The 27,464-nt window shown below is 44.2% G+C and overlaps 1 protein-coding gene across 1 annotated transcript in view; it reads right to left on the bottom strand.

Moving 5' to 3' along the window:
* Positions 1-27,464, bottom strand: part of SPATA7 (spermatogenesis associated 7) — a 517,137-nt gene that overhangs the window by 113,622 nt on the left and 376,051 nt on the right. Inside the window, exons 9-10 of the mRNA XM_085627838.1 lie at positions 7,971-8,098; positions 270-329 (exon numbers count right to left, since the gene is read on the bottom strand). Coding sequence (XP_085483964.1) covers positions 270-329; positions 7,971-8,098 — 188 coding nt within the window. The remainder of the gene's footprint in view (positions 1-269; positions 330-7,970; positions 8,099-27,464) is intronic.

Consider the following 27,464-nt stretch of genomic DNA (forward strand, 5'->3'; position numbering starts at 1 on the left):
TAAAATAAAAAGAACTGTACTGAGTGATCTTTCAAATTTACAAACTTCTTTGGACATTTTAAGTAACTGTTGTGCATGAAAATCCATTTTTAGGTACACAATATTTCAAAGTAAACTCATACTACCTTTTTAGATCAGTGATGATTAAAAGTAAATTGTATGAGAAGCTTATTGCGATCAAATCTGTCATGTTTCATATTTTAATGCAATAACATTTCTCAGAAAGAGGAGTATTCACTGTCCAAAATACAATACAACATGATACTTACTCGTCTTTTACTTTCTGCATTAATGGAGAATGGGACGTCAAATATTTTGTGGATGGCAACCTAAAGAGAAAGATAACACAAAAAGGAATTGCTACATTGGCAGAATAAATCACTTACATATGGCATCCAAAATCCTAAGAGCATGTGTTAACAAATGTAACTGATGTATGATATCAAGCCAGACTAGCATCTTACTCAGAAATACAGCTATCTGTACAAAAAACAGTACACCTAATTTGTTTCTAAATTCTTCAAAGACCTACTTTATTTACTTATTTAGACAAAGATTTCACAACTCTTAAATGAAACGAAGATATTTATTTATTAATTCAAGCTTACAATGTATTACATATCAGTCAGGTCCAAGAGTTTTCTTTACCTTTTCAGAAGCTCTTACCCAAGTGAAAAAGACTGGTTGGCCTCGAAGACATGTTTCCAACTGTGTCTTTTCCGTCTTGTCTCTAACCTGGCCCAACATTAATGTTTCACAATTGTTTTTACTAAAGTCAGATTCTCTAACTCTTGGGGTTACATACAAAGATTCTGCAATTCTACAGTAATAACTGTAGCCTTCGGCATGAATCAGATTTTCTAACTCATGGGGCAATTTGCACAGACTTTGCAATCCTGTAATGACAACCATAGCCCACCATCATCTCTTGGAAAGACTAGAGCCTTCTCGTGGCCCGGTCCGTCTCCTCCATAAAGTTTGACAATTGTTGCTGTGGCATAAAAGCGACACAACCAGATATTTGTGAAGTACACTTATGTACCATAAGGCCAGATGGCCCAGCTGCCAGGACTACTGGCTGCTTTGTAATTTTCTCTTTGATGAATTGATACATGCAATAGATTTAATCAACAGATTGCCATGCCCAAGGTCTTGTCAACGCTTGGTTTTGTTGGAAGTTATTTGTTCTTTCTGTAATTCACACAGGGCAATGTTAGCAAAACATAAAACATTTAGAAAAAACAGACAACTACGTTTTTCCTTTAAAGACACTTCCAAGAGTTAATGAATCTCCAACACAAATAGCTCCTACTAATGCAAGTATTTGCTCACGTGCAGAGGCGATAATAAATGAAAAATAAATATCAAGCACCAAAAAAGACGAAAATGAAGTGAGGCTTCTATTTTGAGTGCACTAAATAATTCACACCATGTGCAGCATAATGTGATTCTTTCCTTATGGGGATCAAGGTATTTTAGAAAAAATATCATAGGGTGTGATCTACCCATGCTGACCCAAGTGACTCCTGTTATGTCTTTAAAAATGGCGGTCCTCTAGGCTGTGTCAACACAGGGAATGTGGAAAAGAGAGTAGACTATTAAACCATTATACATTGATGCATTAAAGAGTGGTGCCAATATCATGATCAGAAATGATCAAAATGTAGTTATGGTATTCAAGAGTAGAAAATGTGGCAGTAGAGGGTTGGATGTAAAGCAACTCTTTGGAAATAATGACCTAACCTTTTCCCTGTTCAGTCACTCAATAACAGGATATCATGAGATGACTGAGAATGTACGGAGCTCACTCGTTCCTTTTGCTACCTCCTGCTTTTCACATTTTAAGTAGTAAAGGATATGATTTATCTTCTCCTAGACTGCAAGGCCATAAGGAAAAAGAAATAATGTAGTTACAAGGGATCCAACCTTACTTTCCAACCGAGGCAAATATTACAGAATATTGAACTGGGAGAGCCATTATATTTTACCCTATTATTAGTTCTAAGGAAGGCTGAATAAATGAAATACATGGTCCTACACACTTCTTTAAGGCTTCTGTCTCACCTTCATCCGGAAATGTTCGACAAGGGGATGTAGTAAGGACTCCCTTAATACGTACATACATTGTTAAGTTAGCATAACCGCGTTAGAGGTTAGAAAGCCATCTTGCTGCTTTTGCGCACGACACTGCGTTCACATGTTATTGCTTAAACAAACTGCTGACTCGAGTTTTGCCTCACACGAGAGCAATCTGTTGTTACCATCCCGAGCTCTGCGCAGCAACCTTGGTCTGCACATGATGTGACAAACAGTCTGAGTTGTTAGACAATGCATGTTTTCCACTCTAGGTTGATCGACCCACTATTTAGTCATAACACACGAGCAGCTGCAAATACCTGAAAGTTGGTGCTTTTAATATCACAGACATCAGGTTTATTATTCAGACCGAAGACGAGCCTTCCTGCGAGAAGACTCCTGATGCTCCTGTGATGTGATTTCACTAAGCTGATCTTTGAGGTATGGGGTCCCCTATTCAAGCCTAAGAGACCTTCTACTAGTCTAATAATAATATTAGCTTCTTAGTAAAGGGAAGGTGGTAGTATCCACTGTCATTATAACATGATCACCCCTTTTATATTCTATGGTATTGTAACGATGTTGATGGTTTTGATTTTAATCATTTGTCTGCTTGTTTTAGCCAAAGTACTGCATCTTAGGACACGTGGTCTATAAAAATAAACTCTTTTTATTTACACCGTGTCTCTGTTGATTATTGTTGTGGACTGATGTGAGAATAATATACGAACAGGTATTTCCGATTCCCACCATTACTGAGAGTATACTGAGTCGCTTGTTCTGGGTTGTCTTTTCATTGGGACCGCCGAGCTAAATCTCGGATAACGAATGGGACACTTATGCTAGCCGGATACTGGGTTCTGGGTTCTGAGGTGAGTTTCTGGTACACCACAATTCACTGAGGTCCTGGGGTTCTACGCATAGTTCTGTGTATAAGCAGAATCAGTGGAAGACAGGTTGCAGGGAATCGGAAATACCTGTTCGTAAATTATTCTCACATCAGTCCACAACAATAATCAACAGAGACACGGTGTAAATAAAAAGAGTTTATTTTTAAATGACAGCCACTGAAGAGAAGCAAAAGGAGACAAGACCAATGCAAAAGGAAGATGACAGTGGGAGTCGGGCTGAGGAGTTGAAGAAAGAGTGAAGAGGGGCTATATCTAAGGCAGGGTTGCCAACAAAGAGAGAGCGGCAGTAGTGAAGATGAGAAAAAACTAAGATTTATGAGAATGGTTGGAAAGTAAGATAGGGTCAGATTTTACAAGATTATATAAGAAGCAGAGATAATGTATTTGGAAATGGAGAGAAAGGAATTAAAGATAACAATGAGATCGTTATCTAAAGAGGAAAGATAGAGGATTAGGAGGGATTGATATAGAACGGGGAAGGCAGGGCATGGGGAAAAAAACATATTTGTTATGAGTATATTTAATTGAAAGTGAGTAGCAAGTCATCCAGGATTGGATAAAGGATAAGCATTTTTATATGGATTTGCCAAGAGGAGTCAGGATATTAAAAAATAGGAAATGTTTGCAAGTGGAAGGAAAGTCCAAGTGAAAAGATCAGAGAACGAAAAAGGAAAAAACAGAGGGTGCAAGATAGGGCCGTTGGAACACCATCACTTGTTATTTTTTGCCTAAGGCACAGCATAGGAGCAATCGATGAGATAATAAACCTCTGACCTGAATACATTCCTATCGAACAGCCATCAAGCTAGAGTAACAGAGAAGACATCAAGCTAGAGTGACTAACGTAGTGAAATGCAGCAGAAAGATTAAGCAGGATAAGAACAGAGGATAGTTTCTTATGCCAGGCTGAGGTTTCAACATTACTCAGTGTCTGAGAAGATAGCAATTTCAGTGGAGGTGACCGCATGGAACAAGAACGAAACAAGGACAAGATAGAGAATACAATCATGATAGAAATCACTGGATGTAGACGCCACGCTCAACAAGGTTAGAAAGAGAAAAAGTAAGATAGGATAATAGTTTGTGTTGAGGATAGGTCAAGAGTTTATTTTTTGTTTGTTTTTTTACAATGGGGATAACAGTGGCATTTTTATATAGCCCGAGGAAGATCATATATGAAAGACAGAGAGAATAAAGAACAAGTGACAGAGGACTCCAATTTAAGGATAAAAGGGAAATATAAGGGATGAGCGACTAGGATCAGAAGAAGCAGCAGTTGATTGTCTTTGATAAGACAAGAAGTTCGGTCGGAGTCATATATAGGAAAAAGATAGTCCTAGGAAGATGACTAAGGGTAGGTGTGGAACAGGAGGAAGGAAGGGGGGAAGCAAAGGAAGAGTGAAGACCTTGGAGGTGAAGAGAGTTGCATACTCAGAGGTCAGTGGGTTGTCAGCAGATTTGTCCAAAACCTTCTCCCTTACAGGTTCACCATTACTCCTAATCTCATAAATATCTGCATTCTTTCTTATTCTCCCTAGTAAATACCCAATATTATCTGTTCTTTTTCAATCTGTCCCTTTTCTCCCATTACATTTTTAGACCGTTTTAGTTTGTTGTCATCATCTTGTTCAACATTTTGCCTTCTTCGTTTACATGTAAAGCGTTAACCCAACCCTTGGTGTTGTTTGGCTGACCTTTATAAAAAGAAGATAAATGCAACTAGATATTGGATGTACTGCTGTTTAGCCTGCGAGAAGAATGGTAGGAATGAAGGAGAGATAAGAAAGCAAGCTCATTAAGTAAGCAGGATGTTGCCGTTTAACCTAAGTGCTGCTGACAGTATTTCTACACAAGGCCAGGTGTGAGCCAAAGTCTGGGGGCTGGGGCAGAGTGATTTGTGAGAGGGACTAAGAAGATGGAAAAGGTCCAGGGTTGAATTCGCAAGGCTAGAGAGAAGGGAAGAGACATGATCAGAGTGCAACTGAACCAAGTATCAGAGGAGGGGAGGGATGAAAGACTAGAAGAAGCAAGAGAGGTAATATCAGTATCTGGGAAGTTAAGGTTTTGACACCAGCAAATCTCTGGGAATCTTTTACAGGTTCACAGATCACTGATCCTGCCTAGAGAGCAAAAACGATTTTGAAAGACAACAAATCCCAGAACCTTGAACTTTCAATCATCCTCAGGAAGGTCTTCTACACAGCTCAAGGATTCTGACATTTCAAGAGGAGAAATAGACTATCAGCATTCAGTGCAGCTCTGTCACTTGCACTACTGCTCAGTGCATATCTTGTGAATGTCAGCATGATTCTAGATATGTTGATATTAAACTAATGTGAATGCAAGCCCAACACCATCTCCAGCCCTGCCTGCTTAAGCATTCACCAACTACATCAAGTGCTGCATGCAGGCAGGCCTTAGTGATGCAGACAGCTATGTACTCTGCTTTCAATTAAAGACCCTAAAAAGATAAGACTTGTTAAAAGAAGTGGGTGTTGGTGTCATCACAGTTTTTTAAAAAGTGGCTGATAAGTCGAGCATTTTCTTTTTTATGAAATCAGCGACCTCTTCTGTTCACCAGTTACTGTTGATGACAACAATCTGTTACATTATGAAAAACATTCATGCCGATCACACAACAGAGCTACATCCTTTTCTACTGATAGTGTAATGTAGTAGGTGAGTAAACTAAACTTTTGCATACCTGAGCAACTTAATCCTCAACAGGCTCATCAGTTCACCCTCAGAATTTGCCTGTCTGACAAGCTACCACAGTTTTTACAGCACGTCTTTCCTCTCTGATCTATTCAACTTTGTCAAATACTTGTTCACCATCTCAAAGCAATAGCTTATGCTGACGGACATTAGCATCGGAGTTCATGACATCTTGAACTATATTGTCAATGACTTGGGCAGTCTTAAATTTTGATGAACATCCAGTCAGCCACACTGAGTACCCTTCCCCACCTGAGATTCACCTATTGCGGCTGCTGGGCCTCGTGGCTTCTAGCTGTATGCTGTTCTCCAGTTCAGACAACACTGCAAGACATTTACTATCCATTATGAACATTAGGACCATAAACCCTAACTTCAAGTGACCAGGATCTTTGATTTTTCAGCTACAGATTAGGTGCTGGGTTCACTTCATGGAAAGGGGCGTGTCAACAGGTCTCAACCAGATACATCTTCACAAGAAATACTAAGCCAAGTCAGAAGAATATGCAGATAGTGTTTTTCCAAAGGAGTCCCACACTGCTAAAATGCATGAGAACAGCAGTATATTTAAAAGGTCCTGGACGACCCCCTGTAATGCCTACAGTCAGCTGTGGAAACAAACTCATACTTCAGACAATAGAAATTTATTTTCAATCCTTTATCTCTGAATATGACAACTTGTCAAATCAAATCTGTAAAATTGATCCCAAGCTTGCTACTACGTCACGGCACACACCAAATGAAACTTCTTCATTAGAAATTGTTTTTCTTCCGAAACAAACTCAAAACAATCTGAGCCAATAGCCATCAGTTGTTTTGTTCTAGGACAACGAGATCCCTCCCAGGCCAACATGGCCAGTAAAGGAAGCAAGTAAAAAAAATCAAAGTCTCTCTGAAGTGATCTGCCATTCGTCTGACCACAGCAAGGCAGAGGTTTTCAAACTGGACCTCTCTACCTACTCATGTCAAAATTTATAAAAGCCTCTCTGGCCACTAGCATTAGCACTGATAAACTTATAAATAGCATCATTACCACACTGTTGAAAAACTGCAATGAATGAACAGAGGCCTAGGCATATCTTATGCCTTACCTGTGCTGAAAACCGTCTCTTGACCATGGTGACCACCCAATTTCCTGAATACTTGGAACAGAACATTTTTTGTAACTACTTTTTTTTACCTAGCCTATACCGAGTTGGAAACTCGAGCACATACCAAGCTGATCTTTCATGTGGCAGCTTCCTGTTTCCACACCCACCACCTTCCATGCTCCCTCTAACCGGGATGTGGCGTTACAATCGGAGATGCCGACTGCTGAACTCGGAAACCAGGTTCGAATCTTGGCATTGGCTCACCGTTGTGTGATTCTGGGCAAATCACTTTATCTCTCCATGCCTATAAATACTGCATGTAACTATGCTCATGTAATAAGCTCCAATACATTCAGGTCGAGTTTGCATTATATTTTAAAAAATGCATAAAGAGGTAAACACAAAGCCTTAACATTAGGAAAGACAAATAGATACCCATTTACTGTCTGATTTGTACAAGGTGAAACCAGAAAACCTGAATAAATCGCCGTTTACCTGCCTAATTTGTGTGGTCTTAAGCAAATATTTGATTTCACCAAAACTAATTTTTCTTCATCATCGCCTATAAAAGCACATTAAAAAATGTGAGGTCAGACTACCAGTTGAATAAAACTGGCACTATCACTTTTAAGTGCAGTGCAATAAAGTGCCTTAATGTCAAAGCTTCCAAATGTTAAAGAAATACACATTTTTTTATTTCAAAGAGACTTTACCATATTTTTATGATGTTTGTTGTATGATTCACATAGCAAATAGTTTCAGAGCCTGACTTGTGCATGGGCTCTAAGATCCGAGCCAGACCCTTGGTTCGGCTCTGGCTCGGCTCTCCCTGTTTTGGGGAATACACAAGAGTCACAAAGTTCAGTGCTCTGCCGAAACTCTGACTCCCAACAGCTGCCCCTCCATCTGGAAGCAAAATGAAAGATTTGACTAGAAACTTTCTTATAATCTGAAAACATTACCTAAGTGCCATCTTTCTATATCCCTGACCCCATCCTATTCAATCCCTGTGCTCCGTTGTAACTTCCATCCCGTCCTGCCACCTGAAGTGCTCAGAGGCAGTGGTGGGACTGTGCTGAGTGCTATGTAAGCACAATGAATAGGCTAAAAATAAAATGGACAATCTGAGCACCAGGAATCAGATCTGTATCCATTATTGTCATTGCAAACAATGTACCTTGACGAACTGTACTGCTGGTTGTGGTCTTTTTCCCGTTCTTCCCGCTCCTTATGATTCTCTGGCTCCTGGAATGAATCCAACTTGTCTTCCATATCAGAAACAGATGAGGTGTCAAAATCTTCGCTCTGGAGAAGTAAGTCAACATGGCATCATAAGCAATTACACAGTTATAAACAAACCTGATGTTGTAATGAGAAAAACGTTCATAGGAAAAAAAACGATTTTGGAAATGCGATCTTGGTTATTTGTTGTCTTAAAATGTTTGATCTTATCTCATCAAGGACCGTCTGTACATCAGTTACTAAGCTCCTTTCACGTCACTGTATAGGTACTCCTTCTGGAGGCAAAAAATCACAAGCATTCACTGAAAGTAGTTCACAACATGTTTCATTAACTAATACTTCATACACAATGCTGCGAGCTTGATGACATATATATGAAATAGAGAAAACAAAATACTTTTTGATATAGTTCTCTCCAATTGAAGTGGAAAGATTAACGCAGAGTATGTATTCACAGTTTTGTGCCTGATGAATAAAACCTCTTATGTATACGTAAAAAAAGGTCCCATAACAGATTCGTTCGTTTCTTTAAATGAAGCAATCATTTACCTGCAGCAAACGTTCTGTATTGTTAGTGGCTTCCAAAATACATCAGCTCATTTGGCTCTCTGAACACTTTCTTAGCCACTTCACGTGCTTGAGTTTAAAAGTTTATTATCCCTATGATATCAAGAAGGCCGTAAATCGTCGCATCCCAATACAAAGTTAGTGTACCTTTCATACAGGTTCCAAAAAATGTCATATTACGTAAAAGAGGCTTAGACTTCACTTTCACATCTGGACGAGCACTGTTAGACGGAAGTAACTTTTTATTTATGGTACTGAATCTAGTATAGATTCACATGCTTGTTCCAATATTTAAACCTTGTAAGAGTCTATAACAACTTTTTTTTAAATAGAGTTTGAGCTACAGTTCAGCTGTTTCGAATCAATCTAAATAGTTTTTAAATAGAACCCACTTGAATTATACTTAACGTGTCAAGAGTAGAAGAATGACTAGATTAGCTGGCCTAACTATGATTCAAACCTGTGACCTGATGGCTACACACGCATATCTCAGCAGCGAGCATTCGGATTACTGATTTATTTAACACTATTAGAGTGGAGCACATTCAAGGCTGTGACTTAAAGTTTCATTTACCAAACTGACCAACTGGAATTACTGCTCTAGAATAAGTATCCAAATAATGTCCTCCCTCGTTATGAACAAACACATTTCCATCCAACTGTTCTATAGCATCTGCAAAAATGCTGCTCTGGTATACTTTCCTCTTACAGAATGACCACTTGAGTGACGTTGAAATAGGTGGCAGGAATTGTGTAACACATTGATAACAGATTCCACAATGTATGTATGTACGCATGTATAAATGGTTGGTTTTTCGTAAAGTGTCAACCTAGCTAGAGAGCAAGTGAGCATTCTAAGGGAGGAGACCCTTTGATACGCTTCAGCCTGGATATGCATAGCTTAGAAGCAACGTTACAAATAGATATTATCCCTCTACACCTATATTTCTTTACATAAGGCCTTTATAAGCTCATACCTGGGGCATAAGTAACACACTTCTGCACACAGAACTGATATTTCTTTTTTCACATTTTATTTAATTTCTATCATTTTTTGATCATTCATCTGTTATATTATTAAATACAAAGCCATATAATGTTAAAAACTGACCAACTTTACAAAAATGTAACAATCTTTTGGACAAAACTTGTGCAAAAATAGTACAGAGTATATATATCAGTTGAAAACAACATTTGGATGTTGACAAACTCACAATCCCCCATACTCATTCACACCTCTTCTCACTCCACATCCACATCACTTGCACTCTATACTCTTCTTCAGGACCTGTTACTTTAGAGATTTGTAACAGGCAGGATGAAGGTGGAGAGCAGATTTTCTTGCAATTTCTAAATATCAATGAGTATTTCTACAACGCATATTGTTGTGTTACCACCGTCATTTTTCTGATGCAGTTTTCCAACTCTAATAGAGTAACAGGTCCTGAAGAAGATGGCAAGAAAATTAGAATAAGCCATCGAAACGTGCATTGACCAGTTTGAGTGAAACGCCCCAGCTCTCAGCACAGCATTTGAGGGTTGAGTTTCTCACCCCAATGGTTTCATCTGTGTATGTAGTCTGGTTTTGGGGTGTATAGTATGTATGTATAGTGTGCAAGTGATGTGGAGTGAGAAGAGGTGTGAATGAGTAAGGGGATTGTGAGTTTGGATTCTCCAACTAGCTGTCAACATCCAAATGTTGTTTTCAACTGATATATATACTCTGTACTATTTTTGCACAAGTTTTGTCCAAAAAAAAAGAAGATTGTTACATTTTTGTAAAGTTGGTCAATTTTTAACATTATATGGCTTTGTATGTAATAATATAACAGATGAATGATCAAAAAATGATAAAAATGAAATAAAATGTGAAAAAAGAAATATTAGTTCTGTGTGCAGAAGAGTGCTTCTTATGCCCCAGGTATAAGCTTATACAAGCCTTATGTAAAGAAATATAGGTCTAGAGGGATAAAATCTATTTGTAGTTTTTGTTGTTTTCCCCCCTTTTCCCTGACCTTCAAGTTATTTGTTTTTAGGGGGTTGCCTTACTTATCCTTAGAAGCAACATTAACCTTGAGTCCTGAATCATAAACAAGAATGATCCTCCATATCTGTAAGAAGGATATTGTGCCGTCAATGCAGTACAACGATACAAATACGTCCTTTTAAGTCAAAATAAGTACGAGACTGCTCTGCAGTAGTGTTACAGGTGGGAATAGCCTTTTAATATGGTACTATTCCATCGTAGCCACCGTTATAAAAGGGAGTAATAATTGAAGTGCCTTTAAAAACCAGTATCTTTTATTGATCAATACAGGTGAGCCGTGATTGTGCTTCTAGTCTCTAGGGTGCGTCTTGTATGTGACGACCACTCTACTGGATATGTATGCAGAGATGGAGTGGCGATGAAGTAATAAAAGCTGTTTAAAAACATGCGGCCTCCCTGCTCTCTACGAACGTCTTTCCGCTTCCGGGTCAGGATATTAACAGAAGAAAGAAATATCTCCCAATTGATTAAGGGCTGATGACTTTCCTTCTAGTACTATAATAGAAAACTCTGTCCTGAAGAAGGTGGTTGATCCATTTTTCACCGAAACGCCGCGTCGACTGTTCTGTAGTTTTCTCAACTTTTCTGTGTTAAAAGTGACATTATGATTAATTTTGTGTTCAATATGATGAAATTGTGATTTTAACTTGGTTTTTAATTGTGTAAAATTCCCTGTGTACAATTATCTTTATAATGATGTTTAAAAATTGAATTTTTTTTGATATACTGATTTTGTTTTAAATGTGATATTTTGATTATATTCTTACCATGTCAATTCCCTTGTAACTGATGCCAAAATAAGTGCTGTATAAGGATGAGGTGATAGGAGCCCCATACTACACAACACATGATCCACATAGAATTTCAGGTAGGGACCTTTTTAGTTTTGACGGTAAAGATATATATACGCGCATGTCATAAGAGTCATGCATAATATACGGAGGTAAATGATTCCCAACGTATCACTTGTAGATAGAACTATAGAAGGCAACTCAATACTCTCCTAAAATGGTTGTGACTGTTCCATTAATATCCACCAATCACAGCAAGCCTAGAGTTCAATACATTTGGCTTAGGGGGCGTACATAAAACTCTCAAACATCACTGGTCACACACCCATCTGCTATTCAAACACGTTGGCACTTCCAGGGCATAAACAATTATAATTATGTAAAATACTTTTAATAGTGACCCGTTTTCGACGATATAGCACCTGAAAACCTTCCTGAAAGAACTAAACCTCACAGCCCATTACATTTATTATTGCATAATTAAAGCATTTTACAGGCTCGAGTAAATCACAAACATACTTCAGTAACCATATTCATATTTATTCTTTTGAATTTCGTTATGTGAATGTACAAATAATAGTCAAGGCACATTTGCATGAATGGTCTACACATTTAATTTGAAGCTCAAAGTTCAACTAAAACAGCAGGACAGGAATGTTCACATATATAGTTTTGGCAACAACACAAAACATATTTATGGACGGATTATTACTTATTTCACAAAGAACAATTAACGTGGCACCCCGTTAGGGAACTCAAACGAAGTTAGTTGAATTCACTATCTACGTTGGTATTTTTTTTATGCAAGTTTCTACTTGTTTGCTAATTCACTTTTCTTACAATAGGCTTCGGAGAATCTCATGGGCCAAAGTATATAAGAAATGAACGCCATCACCATTGTTTTATTTTTACTTATTCCTATTTTAAGTTGCAGTCTTTGGAAAGCTCTGAGGTTTTAAAGACCTGAGTAAAACACGTGTCAGGAGCACATACGTGACAAATGTGGGATACTACTATTAGACAAATAAAACCTCTATCTCATGAAATCCATATGAAATGTAAAGTTTCTTTAAGACCTTTACCAGAGAGCCAATTAGCTCCAGTACTTCGCTTGGAAATATCAGAATGTCAAGTTTAGAATGATATTAAGAGGAATGCTTGCCCGTGGGGGATAGGTGAGCCGAAATGAAATCAGGTGATTCACTGATAGATCTTCTACAGATAAATTACTAAGCAACCAACATGTTTATCCTTGGCATTTTGTTTCATCTAGCACAGTGAAGAGAGGCTGGTCATGGTTAGAAGATAGAATCCCGTAATTATTTCAAATCTCACTGGTGGGCATCTTCCCTTTTACCCTTTTTTAAAATCTTGTGGTCAAGAAGGTTTCAGAGGTCCGCACTCCAAGAAAATGTTTGCAGCTATTGTAACCACGAGCTCTATGGAAAAGAGCAGTGCCAGTGCATTATAATAATTCTGTTTTAATCATCCTCAAGACTGACCAGCTGACTTTCCAGATAGTGCGCTAAATTAAGATATGCCTTGCGGATCATGATGAGCTCAATAATATGGGTGGCAGCAAGCCTGCTTCCTGCAAATATAGCTCTTGCTTCAGGTTCTCAGTGTCCTTAGAAATCCAAGAAAGTCTTACATCTAGGTCACATGTTGTCGATCACACCGTTTTTGGTAGGCCATGGTAACCTCTGCTAGCAAAGATTGATTCTTGGAGGAGAAATAAATGCAGTATCACATTTTTTACTTTCTCTATTTGGAAGGCAACCAGTACGGAAGGCTCAATTTTGATACCAATATCATGTTGTAAACTCTATACCTGAGTTTAGGGAAGTCTCACCCGTAAAAACTAGCACTGGTAAAGCCAATCATTTTCACATTTCTGCTTTTGTCAGCACAGACCTATGTGGTTTGCCAGTGGTTTTTGATGATTCTGTTTAGCATCAGCAAAAAGAGAAACATGGTTTTTGCTTTCCGACCCACAAACTCCATAGCAAAAATTAAAGCATTAAAGTCTTAGCAAGAAGTCATCAATCAATCAATCAATCAATCAACGCATTTATATAGCGCGCTACTCACCCGGAGGGTCTCAAGGCGCTGGGGGGGTCCGCTACTGCTCGAACAGCCAGGTCTTGAGTTGCTTCCTGAAGGTGAGGTGGTCCTGGGTCAGGCGGAGGTGGGTGGGGAGGGAGTTCCATGTCTTGGCGGCGAGGTAGGAGAAGGACCGTCCCCCTGTGGTGGCTCTTCGGATGCGGGGGACGGCGGCGAGGGCGTGGCTGGTCGATCGAAGCTGGCGTTTGGGAGCGTAGAAGTTGAGGCGGCTGTTGAGGTATCCTGGGCCTTGGTTGTGTAGGGCTTTGTGTGCGTGGGTGAGGAGACGGAAGGTGATTCTCTTGCTGACCGGGAGCCAGTGCAGGTCTCTCAGGTGTCCGGAGATGTGGCTGCGACGGGGGATGTCCAGGATGAGTCGTGCTGAGGCGTTCTGGATCCGCTGGAGTCTCTTTTGGAGTTTGGCGGTGGTTCCGGCATAGAGGGAGTTGCCGTAGTCCAGACGGCTGGTGACGAGGGCCTGGGTGACCGTCTTCCTGGTCTCGGTGGGGATCCACCGGAAGATCTTACGTAGCATGCGCAGTATGTTGAAGCACGACGAGGAGACGGCGTTGACTTGTCTGGTCATGGAGAGGGAGGAGTCCAGGATGAAGCCCAGGTTGCGTGCGTGGTCTGTTGGTTTGGGTGCGCTGCCTAGGGCGGGGGGCCACCAGGAGTCGTCCCACGCGGCGGGTGAGGATCCCAGGATGAGGACTTCCGTCTTGTCTGAGTTCAGTTTCAGGCGGCTGTTCTTCATCCATTCGGCTACCTCTTTCATCCCTTCGTGAAGGTTGGCTCTGGCGGTGGCGGGGTCGTTGGTGAGGGAGAGGATCAGCTGGGTGTCGTCGGCGTAGGAGATGATGTTGAGGTTGTGCTGGCGTGCGATGTCTGCGAGGGGGCTCATGTAGACGTTGAAGAGGGTTGGACTGAGCGAGGAGCCTTGAGGGACGCCGCAGATGACTTCGGTGGCTTCAGATCTGAACGGAGGGAGACGGACTCTCTGTGTCCTTCCGGCGAGGAAGGAGATGATCCACTCCAGTGCCTTCTCCTGGACTCCGATGTTGCTGAGGCGTTGTACTAGGGTACGGTGGCAGACAGTGTCGAAGGCCGCGGAGAGGTCGAGGAGGATGAGGGCCGCTGTTTCTCCGTTGTCGAGTAGCGCTCGGATGTCATCGGTGGCTGCGATCAGGGCGGTCTCGGTGCTGTGGTTGGCTCGGAAGCCAGACTGCGAGGGGTCGAGGGATCGGTTCGTTTCGAGGAAGGCGGCCAGTTGCTTGTTGACGGTCTTCTCGATGACTTTTGCTGGAAACGGGAGCAGCGAGACGGGGCGGTAGTTCTTGAGGTCGGTCGGGTCAGCCGATGGCTTCTTGAGTAGGGCGCTGAGTTCGGCGTGCTTCCAGCTCTCCGGGAAGGTGGCGGTGTCGAAGGAGGTGTTGATGATGTACCGCAGGTGGGGTGCGATGACAGCGTCGGCCTTGTTGAAGACGTGGTGAGGGCAGGGGTCGGTCGGAGATCCGGAGTGGATGGAGTTCATCGTGCGGACGGTGTCTTCGGTGCTGATCTGAGTCCAGGCGCGGAGGGTGGTGGTGGGGGGCGGTGGTTCGGTCGTGGCGTTCGTCTGTAGAGTGCTGAAGCTGTTGTGTATGTCCGCGATCTTGTTGTGGAAGTAGGAGGCGAGGGAGTTGCAGAGGTATTGCGAAGGGGTGATGTCGTTGTTTCCGGCGTTGGGGTTGGAGAGCTCTTTGACGATGTTGAAGAGGTCCTTGCTGTTGTGTGCGTTGTTGTCCAGTCGTTCCTTGAATGCAGTTTTCTTGGTGGCGTTTTCGGGTGGCGAGCTTGAGGGCAGTCATGTTGTCCGGTGTTGGGTCTCTGCGCCAGGTTCTCTCGAGGGCTCGGCAGTTCTTCTTGGAGCTCTTGAGTTCGTCGGTGAACCATGGGGCTTTCTTGCTACCGGGTCTGCTGGGCGGGGTCCTCAGGGGGGCGAGCTCGTCTGCGCAGTCGCTGATCCACTTCGTGAGGTTGGTGGCCGCCTGGCTAGGGTTCGTTGTGCTGGTGGGAGGGTTCATGTTCAGGGAGGTCGTGAGCTGGTCGGCTGTGATCTTGTTCCAGCTCCTGCGTGCAACCTGTTGCTGGTGGTGGTGGATCGTGGTCCTACCGAAGCTGAAGTGGACGCAGCTGTGGTCCGTCCAGTGGAGTCCGGTGGCGTGGCTGAAGGCGATGTCCTTGCTGGATGAGAAGACGGGGTTGAGTGTGTGTCCGGCGTAGTGGGTGGGGGTGGTCACCAGTTGCTTGAGTCCCAGGTTGGCGAGGTTGTCCAGCAGGGTGGTGGTGTTGCGGTCGTTGTTGTTCTCCAGGTGGAAGTTGAGGTCCCCTAGGAGGATGTAGTCGGCGGAGCAGAGGGCGTGCGGGCTGATGAAGTCGGCGATGTCTTCGCAGAATTGTGTGCGGGGTCCCGGGGGTCTGTAGATGAGGGTGCCTCTGAGGGTGGTCTTGGGGTTGATGTGGACCTGGAAGTGAAGGTGTTCGGCGGTTGTCAGGGCGTCGTCGGTGTTGGTCGTGATGCGGATGGTGTTCCTGTGGACGATGGCGATGCCTCCTCCGGTGTGGTTGATGCGGTCCTTTCGGATGATCTTGTAGCCGTCTGGGATGGCGATGGCGATGTCGGGCGCTGAAGAGGCGTTCATCCAGGTTTCCGTGAGGAAGGCGACGTCTGGTGACGTAGTGTCGAGCAGGTTCCAGAGCTCGACTGCGTGTCTTTGGACGGAGCGGGTGTTGAGCAGGATGCACTTCAGGTGGCTGCTGCTGTTGCTCGTCTTGGTCTTGGTTGGTGCAGGTGTAGTGCAGGTGAACTTGCAGGAGTTGCAGCAGAAGGGTCCGTGGGTGCGTCTCGGGGTGGCTCGGTAGCAACCCGGGATTCACAGTATAAACCAGGGACAATAAATAGAGATGAATTGTGTGATAAATCGAGGCCCATAGCAAATGGTCCAATTACATATACTTTACCTTCACAAAGTGCTGCGTTAGTCATACTTCACGCTGTCACATTTACTGCAACACTTTTCCTTGCTATTGAAAGAAAACCCCTGTTATATGTATTACACTCGGAGAGCACTCTGATGCTGCCACGGCGTTCAGTAGCACTTTACAAGAACCCGTAAATAAATGAAATACTTGGTGAAAGTGAGGATGTGTGTTATCACCAGACCTGGTGTGGAGGGGCTGCTTATGTTCAGCTTCAGAGCAGTCGTGGCCTGGCTATTTGGCCTAAGGCCCCTTTTGGGGAGAGGCCATATCTGCCTTGCATGTGATTGTACTGTCTGTAACAGCACAAATAGGCTAAAAATGATAAAATGGAATGAGCCCAAGGCATTTATTGGTGGGTCAAATTCATTCTGGCTTCTCCAGTCATCACTTTCGGCTTGTGCATGTTACTGATTGTGCAGATTATCCCCAAGGAGCACCTCACTGAGCTGAAAATGTGGATCAGAATATTAATGCATAAAATCAGAATATTAATGTAATCTGAAAGCAGTATTAAAATGGGCCAGTGGTGTAAAAATAAATATTGGAGTCCCTTTAAGAAATCTTGCGTCCCTACCGATCACTGAGATACGGTTAAAGCACCAGGATACTATTTTTGTGCTATTTACTAGGGTCTGCAATACTCAGGATTCCAGAACTCATTTGTGTGATGCCTGGTTGGGCTTTGGGACCCGTTGTGACATCATTCACTGGAGGACCCCTTTAACATGATTCTATCTACCAAAACAGGACATCTCTCAAAAGTGTTCACCCATCACTGACAGTGCTTTCAAATAGCCCCATCTCCTATCCTCCACTAAAGAATGGCTGCTAATCTGTTATACAACGTTGAGAAATGAACCCACTTCTCAAAACACTTCAATCCCAAGAAGAGAGGTAGAGTGGGAACACGTCGTCATCTATAATCGAGGCAACTGGGATTATGCATTTTCTGAGTGACTGCATTTTACACAATTATGGATTTATCGCACTTGCCAAACAATTCGCAATCCGCAGTGCTGCAAAAATGCAGATTTCAGGGGAAAAAGCACCACACTTGGGGACGCGCAGCGTTCAGACCCTTGCAATGGTTAATTTGTGACTTTTCAGTTGCTGATTGCGGTCTTTTAGTTTAAAACTGAATCTAATATGGTGTAACGTTTTCCCAGAGTATTAATGTATGTTAAATGACAAAGTAGCAAATCAGGGCTGCCACAGGATGTGGAGTATTTTGTTGCACAATTGACATTTTCTTGCCGCAGACTTTAGTTAATCCTCCCATATGATTTGGTCCTCCGTTGCTGCATAATTCCAGTGGTCCCGTCTGTTAATATATCAGAGGAGCCATAGGTGGCATTCTCGCCCACCCTTCGAGTTCATCATATACGTCTTGGAGATAATTGTAAATGACAGAAGAGGTTGTGTATTCCATGTAGCAAAGAGCTCACAAATGATTGGCAAGCTCGTGTCCTCAGGCAAGGGAGTGGAGTTCCCTGGGAGTGGAATATGCACAGCATGTGTAAGACGGTGCATGGAAAACACATGCATGCTCTATACACCACAGCAGAGGTTCTCAACCTTTTGACTTCTCCGGACCCTAATAATTCACAACTGAAAGCCAGGGACCCCCAAGCCATTTCTACAATTTGAATCTCACCTCAACAATACACAAAAACACACAACCTACGCACAATATGACCTCAGCAACTGCATGTTTACATTTGATACTGACTACACACTGGTGGTAGACACCAGGCAGCAATTGTGCTTGGTATGGGCAAAGCGGGAGACCACGGAGAGTCTTTGTGTCAAAGGTGACAAAGACTGCACCTGCATAAAAGCAAGAAGGCCACGTGCTCATTTGCCAGAGTGCATAATGCCTACTGGGATGAGGTACTCAGCCTTCGGGGGAACAGTGCAGCCGCGCCCCTTTTCCAACACAACAAGTGTAGGTGCTTGGAGTCTCTATGTGCCTGACCATGTAAAGCAGTGGGTGGGAAACCGTACAGCCACAAAGGGGCTTTTGGGCAGTCTAATTGTGTACACATATAGATAACGGAGCGGTTTAGAACATAGGCTAAGTGTGTAGATGTGTATAATTTCTCGGAAATTTTAAGGAATCCAAAAGTGTTTTTCGTCAGAAACTAATTGCTAGGTCAAGTAGGGGAGTGTGATTGAATGCAAATAGACAGCACATTCACAAATGATCCATCCTGAACTAACAATCAGCTTCTGACTAAAAACGCTTATGAAATACTTATGATTATTATTTTTAACATATCGTTATCGATTGTTAATACACATATAAAATACATTGGGGAGGCGATATACTAGACTTCAAGTATTACTGTTACTGGGGAACAGTGGAGTGGGTGGATTGGAGTGGGTGGATTGGAGTGGAGTAGATAGTAGTAGGGTAGATCGGGATAGATTGGGGTAGAGTGGAGTGGGATATATTGGGGTAGATTGGAGTGGAGTGGGGTAGACTGAGGAATAGTGGGGTGGGGTGAATTGGTGTAGAGTGGGGTGGAGTGGGGTACATTGGAGTGGGGTAGATTGGGTGGATTATAGCATGGTAAAGTGGAGTGAAGTGGGGTAGATTGGGGTGGAGAGGAGTTGGATAGATTGCAGTGGAGTTTGGAGTGGAGTGTGGTACACCACAATAGAGTGTGGTAAATTGGACTGGGGTAGACTGGAGTAGAGTGGAGTATATTGTAGTGGAGTTGAGTAGCTTGGAGTAAAGTGGGTTGGACTGGTGTAGATTGGAGCAGAGTGGGGTAGATTTGAGGGGAGTGCAGTCGATTTGAGTGGAGTGCAGTAGATTGGGATGGAGTGGGGTTGACTGGAGTGGGGTGGGGTTTATTGGGTCAGATTGAGCAGAGTGGGGTACATTGGAATGGAGTAGATTGGAGTGGGGTGGGAGGGTAAAATGGGGTACATTGGAGCGTGGTATATTGTAGTGGAGTGGGGCAGACTGGATCGTAGTGGAGTGGATTGGGGTAGATGGAGTGGAGTGGGGGAGATTGAAGTGGGGAAGATTGGAGTGCGGTAGATTTGAGTGGGGTGGGTAAATTGGGGTGGGGTAAATTGGAGCTGGGTAGAATGGAGTGGAGTAAGGAGATTCGGTGGAATGGAGTGAGGTAGATGGGATTGGGGTAGATTGTAGCAAAGTGGGGTGGGGAAGATTGGGGTACATTGGAGTGGAGTGGGATAGATTGGAGTGGAGTAGAGTGGAGTGCCTTAAGTGGTATGGAGTGGAGGGGTGTAAAGTGGAGTTGTGGGTTGCGTTGTGGAGTGAGTGGTGTAGATTGGAGTTGTGTGGCATGTCAAAGAGTGTCTTAGAGTGGAGGGGCATATGGTGGAGTGGCATGTCGTAGAGTCGAGAGTGGTGTAGTGTGGAGTATACATGGTGTGGTAGTACACTGCCATTACAGACAACACATTTATAATTGAAATGACCATTACGTTTGGACCGAAAAACGGTTTTACTGCACACAAACAATCATTACACAGGTGCACATGTCATCACCTGTGTAATGATGTGTTTTAATCATATTCAAATATTTGATTCCATCACAGATCAGACTTTTTTTTTAAATTGCGCCTCCTGTGTACTAATTCTGATATATTCTAAAACATCAGCACAGTTCAGTTTTTAGGTCTCGTCTGAGCCAGCGCGCATGCGCTGCCCTGCGAGGCTTCTAGTAAGCACTTCCAACTTGGACCTCACGCTCGTGTGTGTGTTTTTTTCTTTGCTTACCCGCTATTGGCCTTTGCGTGCGTCTTTCTAAGAAAGACAGCACGCAATTGTCCAAAGGCGGGTGCATGTCCCGCCTTCCTTTTCCCCTGGCCTAGGGAGCTCGGGAGCGAGCAGCGGCCCCGCTCTGTGCCTGCTGCATTCCTTAAATTGTTTGCAGTGCGCGCACCACTCCCGGGCTTGTTAGTGTGTCTCGTTACGGTTTTCGTCCTTCATATTCGATGTTAGGATCAGCGTGGTCTTGGGCTAAAGCAATATAGGAGCAGTTTCCTCTGCTTATTTAAGACTTTGTTCGTGTTTAAAACAGCCATATTTAATATTCGGTAACATTAGTTCAAGCCATTTGCTCCACTTCTGTGGATCTTTAAACATCTGGGGATTGGCGTCCTTCGAGCCCTTTGTGCACTCTGGCCACGCCCATTTAGTGTATGTAAACCTCTTCATTTGGCTGTTCCACACCTTCGTCATACCCGCTTTATTGCGTTTGCACATACTTAAGTCACTCACAAATAAAACGTTTCACGTATGTAGCAAAGAAAGTTTTTCACGCACATATTGCACTGTGAAATCTGATCCAAGTTCCCCTGGGGCAAAACGTTTTAAAATCTTTAACTAATTCCATCAAGAAGCAATCCATTCTTTCCAGAATTCCTTCAGTAGTGCTTAGGTAGCGAACATTCATTTTCATAATTTGCAAAACGCGGAAGTTGAAATCACGCCCCTGTGCCCGCTTGTAGTCTGAGCAGGTTCAAAAATACATCACATACATAAAAAGGTTGATGCCGGCAGAGGAGCAGAAATACATGCAACTTTTTTTCCTCCTCTTGGAAAATGCACGTGACTAATTCTTTTAATAACAGACGGGTATTATGTAATTAAGGCGCTTCTTGTAATTGGCTTCTGTAGGGTCCTTTTGTTGGTTTGAGTAATATGCAAGTGGCCATATGTAATGGGAGTATGATTAGCATAGGCTTGGGATTAACTATGTTGGGCATTACATTTTTAGGTCGAGCCTACAGCGCTTGCGCTGTAAGCCGATCTGTTGTCTATACTGTGTGGGTGCTGGCAGGTCTGCACTCTGACACTGCCTCAGATGAAGCAAGAAGCAGCGCAGATAGGAAGCAGCTGTTTACAGTGAAGGGGCGGACAGTGATGCGAGTACAGCCCACCACCCCAAGGCGCGCTGTCCCCATCTTTAATACAGTGGGAGATAGTCGTGGGGCCTTGATCTGTGTGTCCTTCTTGCAAGTATCGACATCCGGTCACATATCCCTTACTGCGCAGCTCAAGTGCGGAATGCTAAACTAACGGCACCCAAAAGCATCAGTGATAACCGAAAATAAAGTTAAAAAGTACACAAATAAATTACATTGGGTAAGTGTGAACTGATGCTCATAGAAGAAAAGTTAGTAAATGAAATAATTATATCTTACTTTTTACCGGGTGCCTGAAGTATAACTTTATTCTTTTCGCGTTGATACAAATGTGCGTTTCTAATGCTCAATTTAATACTGCTCATTTTTTCTGACTCAAATAATGAAAAGCAAAGCCTGCCACTACTACACACAGAGATATATTGCCATACGTCTGGGATTGTTGAAAGTAAGAGACAATTTTAGCCCCAAAAACTTTGTCTCCAAAGTGTCTGCCATTTGTCGCTAGAGACAAAAAGCCTCTTAAACTTTTCACGTTTGTTTAATTTTTCCTTTATTTATTTTCAAGCATGAATTAATTCAGGGACACTGAAATTAAACAGCAGCGAAGTGTACGATTATATGGCAGGATTGAGTAAAGTATGCGGCAAGGTAAGGAAAAACGTTTGGCATACATGCAACAGAACAGCGCTGTGTTGAACAGTATAGCTCACTTCATATTTATTTATTTATTTAGTGTCTTACTAGTAAGGGAGTTGGGAATTTCGAGCGCTCTGTTGAATTAACGGTACCGTGTCCGACAATATGTAGTATTAGTCAAATAAAAAATTAGCATCACTCAGCGCCACCTCTGCATCACTCAGCATCACCACAGCATCACTTCACCACCACCTCACCATCACTCAGCGTTTCTCAGTATCACTCCGCGCCACCTCAGCATCACTCCGCGCCACCTCAGCATCACTCTGCGCCACCTCAGCATCACTCTGCGCCACCACAGCATCACTCTGCGCCACCACAGCATCACTCTGCGCCACCACAGCATCACTCTGCGCCACCACAGCATCACTCAGCGCCACCACAGCATCACTCAGCGCCACCACAGCATCACTCAGCGCCACCACAGCATCACTCAGCGCCACCACAGCATCACTCAGGGCTACCACAGCATCACTCGGCGCCACCACAGCATCACTCGGCGCCACCACAGCATCACTTGGCATTACCACAGCATCACTTGGCATTACCACAGCATCACTTGGCATTACCACAGCATCACTCGGCGTCACCACAGCATCACTCGGCGTCACCACAGCATCACTCGGAGCAACAGCAGCATATCTCGGCGCAACCATAGCACCTCTCGGCGCTACCCTAGCATCTGTTGGCGCTACCATAGCATCACTCGGCGCCACCATAGCAACGCTCAGCGCCACCACAGCATCACTCAGCGCCACCACAGCATCACTCAGCGCCACCACAGCATCACTCAGCGCCACAACAGCATCACTCAGCGCCACAACAGCATCACTCAGCGCCACAACAGCATCACTCAGCGCCACAACAGCATCACTTGGCGTCACCACAGCATCACTCGGCGTCAGCACAGCATCACTAAGCGCCTCCTCAGCATCACGCAGCGGCACCACAGCATCGCTCAGTGCCACCACAGGATCACTCAGCGCAACCACAGCATCACTCAGCGCAACCACAGCATCACTCAGCGCAACCACAGCATCACTCAGCGCAACCACAGCATCACTCAGCGCAACCACAGCATCACTCAGCGCAACCACAGCATCACTCAGCGCAACCACAGCATCACTCAGCGCAACCACAGCATCACTCAGCGCAACCACAGCATCACTCAGCGCAACCACAGCATCACTCAGCGCAACCACAGCATCACTCAGCGTTACCACAGCATCACTCAGCGCAACCACAGCATCACTCAGCGTTACCACAGCATCACTCAGCGCAACCACAGCATCACTCAGGGCCACCACAGCATCACTCAGGGCCACCACAGCATCACTCAGGGCCACCACAGCATCACTCAGGGCCACCACAGCATCACTCAGCGTCACCACAGCATCACTCAGCGTCACCACAGCATCACTCAGCGTCACCACAGCATCACTCAGCGCAACCACAGCATCACTCAGGGCCACCACAGCATCACTCAGGGCCACCACAGCATCACTCAGGGCCACCACAGCATCACTCAGGGCCACCACAGCATCACTCAGGGCCACCACAGCATCACTCAGCGTCACCACAGCATCACTCAGCGTCACCACAGCATCACTCAGCGTCACCACAGCATCAATCAGCACCAACACAGCATCACTCGGCGTGACCACAGCATCTCTTGGCGATACCACAGCATCTCTCGGCGCTACCGCAACATCACTCAGCATCACCTCAGCATCACTCAGCGCCATGTAAACATCACTCAGCGCCACCACAGCATCACTCAGGGCTACCAAAGCATCACTCAGGGCCACCACAGAATCACTAAGCATCACCACAGCATCACTCAGCGTCACCACAGCATCACTCAGCACCACCTCAGCATCACTCAGCACCACCTCAGCATCACTCAGCGCCACCTCAATGGCAGAAAACATCACTCTGGGTCACCACAGCATCACTCAGCACCACAACAGCATCACTCAGGACCACCACTGCATTACTCAGTGTGACTACAGCATCAGTCAGTGCCACCTCAGCATTACTCAGCAGCATCACTCAGTACCACCTCAATGCCAGAAAGCATCACTCAGGGCCACAACAGCATCACTCAGGGTCACCACTGCATCACTAGGTTTCACCACAGCATCAGTCAGCACCACCACCGCATCACTCAGCATCACTCAGCCTCACCACAGCATCAATCAGCGTCACCACAGCACATCACTCAGCGTCACCACAGCATCACTCAGCACCAACACAGCATCACTCAGCACCAACACAGCATCACTCGGCGTTACCACAGCATCTCTTGGCGATACCACAGCATCACTCAGCGCAACCACAGCATCACTCAGCGCAACCACAGCATCACTAAGCACAACCACAGCATCACTAAGCACAACCACAGCTTCACTAAGCGCAACCACAGCATCACTCTGCACCATGGCAGCATCACTAAGCGCCACCACAGCATCACTCAGCACCACCACAGCATCACTCAGCGCCACCACATCATTACTCAGCGCCTCCATAGCATCACCACACACTCACCTCATCATCACTTGGCACCTCCACAGCATCACTCAGCACTCCACCACAGCATCACTCAGCGCCACCTGAGTGCCACCACAGCATCGCTCAGCGCTACTACAGCATTACTCAGCACCCCCTTAGCACCAGCACAGCATACCCTCAGCATCACTCAACACCACCACGGCACCCCCTCAGTATCAGCACAGCACCACGTCAGCACCAGTGCACCATCACAGGCCAACTCAGCATCACCTGAGCTCCTGCTTCACTCTGCTGCATCACCTCGGCATCACTCAGCACCACATCAGTATCACTCAGCACAGCACCACCACAGCACCATCTCAGCATCCGCCACACCTCCTCATCAGTGCACCACCAGCGCAGCACCACCTCATCACCAGTGCAGTACTATCTCTGCATCAGCATAACACCACCAGCGCAGCCCCACCTTTGCAGCAATTCAGCACCAACGCAGCACCACTTCAGCATCAGTACAGCACCACCTCAACATCCGTGCAGCACCACCTCAGCACAGCACCAACTCAGCATCATACAGTAACACCTGAGCACCACCTCTGCACCCCCTTAGCACCAGTGCAGCACACCACCTCGGCATCACTCAGCACCACATCAGCATCACTCAGCAAGACCGGAGTATTATTCAGCATCACCTGAGCATAACCTCTGCACCAGTCACCACTACCACCACTACCACCTCAGCATGACTCAGCACCACCTCAGCCTGCTCTCGGAATCTGGCATCTGTTGATTCTCCCCTAGCGTTCGTCCGCTGCTAGTGTTATAATACAGGTACTAGTTCCAAACCTTCACCCTCCGATTGTTTATGCCCCCTCAAAAAAGTTATAACAAACAACCATTGGAACAGGCAGAAACTAGTTGCCAGCATTGCAATGACAAAAGAAAACTGAGGACATTTTTTATTGTAAATACTTTTTCTAATATGGTCATTCCGTTGTACATAAAGCCTTCTTCGTCATGTATAAGGTAACAAAAATGCTTCTGACACTTATTTATTATAACTTTTCAGCATGCAGCACAGCATCCGCACTTCTCTACAGCACAGCTTAAAGACATTAGCAAAGTCAATAGCTCTGGCTAAACACTTATTAGGCCCCAAAGGCGAGACATATTGGCTATGCCAATGCTCGTTTTTGTTGTGTGCTAAAAAAAACAAATCCCGCTCCGTCTCCTCTTTCATGGATACTCGGCAGGATTGTCACATACATTTTCTCACTTTGATGTCAGAGAAAAAAAAAGGGAACATCAAGCTCCCTCAGAAGAGAGAGCTTAACATTTTACCTCTATTTCTGAATGCACAGCAAATGAGAAAAAGATAAGAACAAGGTTAATAGGTCTGTTTACAGAAAGCGAGTTTGTGGAAGAATACAGTAAACAAGGTTTGGGAAACTGTAAGGATGAACTCAAGCAGGAAAGCCTAAAGCACATAAAGCCAGCAAAAAAAGAAAGCCAGAACATGTGAGTAACAATCCACAAAGCCAATGGCAAGCAATGGGTGAAATGCTTTCCCGGGTCAGCTTTCTGAATGTCCCCAAAATGTCTTCAGCAAACAAGAAAGCTGTGCTGTCTTTTAGGTTTCGACCTAAAAAGGGTTTAACTAAGGCACTACTATTTAGGTGTTTTTGCTGTACAAGTCAAAAAAATATCTTCCATTCAACCTAGCTACAAGCGAGGATGAATCAGAGGGTTTAAACTTCAGATTTGAAGGATGTCAGCTTGATTTGCATTGGTTATACTTTATAGAAGGCCTTTGTATGCATAGAGTCATCCATAATTGTTGAGACATAGAACATGAATCATTTAAAATAAATGTATCTGTTCAGATTTGTAAAACCATGCTTAATTTAGGGTTTTGCTTCTAAGAACTCCGACTCAGCAATTTAGGAAAATGAATAAGACAGAGTAATTTGATCACGTTAATATTTTAGTGCGACAAATCACTTATCTCACAGACTTTCTTATACTTTGTGGAATAAGTTGTATTTAAAAATTATTGACATGATCTCAACAGGGTGACAGAGGAGTCCTGGGGGATTATAGAACCTTGTCTAATGCCATTGCTACTTGACTCTTGTCTTGTGACGGAAAAAAACACTATATGGCTAAACTTTTGCTTCAAAGAGAACCGTCCATTAACAAAAGCAATGGAAAGGTAATCTTAAGCTCCATAAACAAGACCCAAACATATGCAGTATGGAATGACACATGTCCTGTGTGTTTAAGAAATCTCAAGGGAATGTGCACCACAGTGCAAACGTCCACCCAAAAAGCATAGGTGCAGCACAGCTAACAGAGGTGCACACTTCCCTTCATAACACTGGCAGAGGCCAGGCGACAATCCCCTACCCACACACTAGGTGGAATACAGGCAGAATACATCCAATATATGCAACCTTTCCCACACACAACAACTCCCACACAGCTAGCAGCAGTGCATGTGCCCCTCACACAGAATGGGCACGGCACATGCAGCTCAAATACATGCTTCCCTAAAAAACATATAATAAGCACAGCATGGGCAGCAGACACAGTAGAGCATGGCAGCGGATGTGCATGTTTCCATCACATACACAGAACAGGCAACAGAAAGGCAAGGATGGCCATAACACAAGCAATGATAATAACCTCCACGCCCTAACGCCACTGTCTCCATGGCTTGCAGCAAGGCAGCCATAAATGTAGTGCAGTGGACCCTTCATTGCCCTGGGTCTGGCCCATAGTATCC

Source organism: Triturus cristatus, chromosome 9, assembly GCF_964204655.1.
Source record: "Triturus cristatus chromosome 9, aTriCri1.1, whole genome shotgun sequence".
Lineage (NCBI taxonomy): Eukaryota > Metazoa > Chordata > Amphibia > Caudata > Salamandridae > Triturus > Triturus cristatus.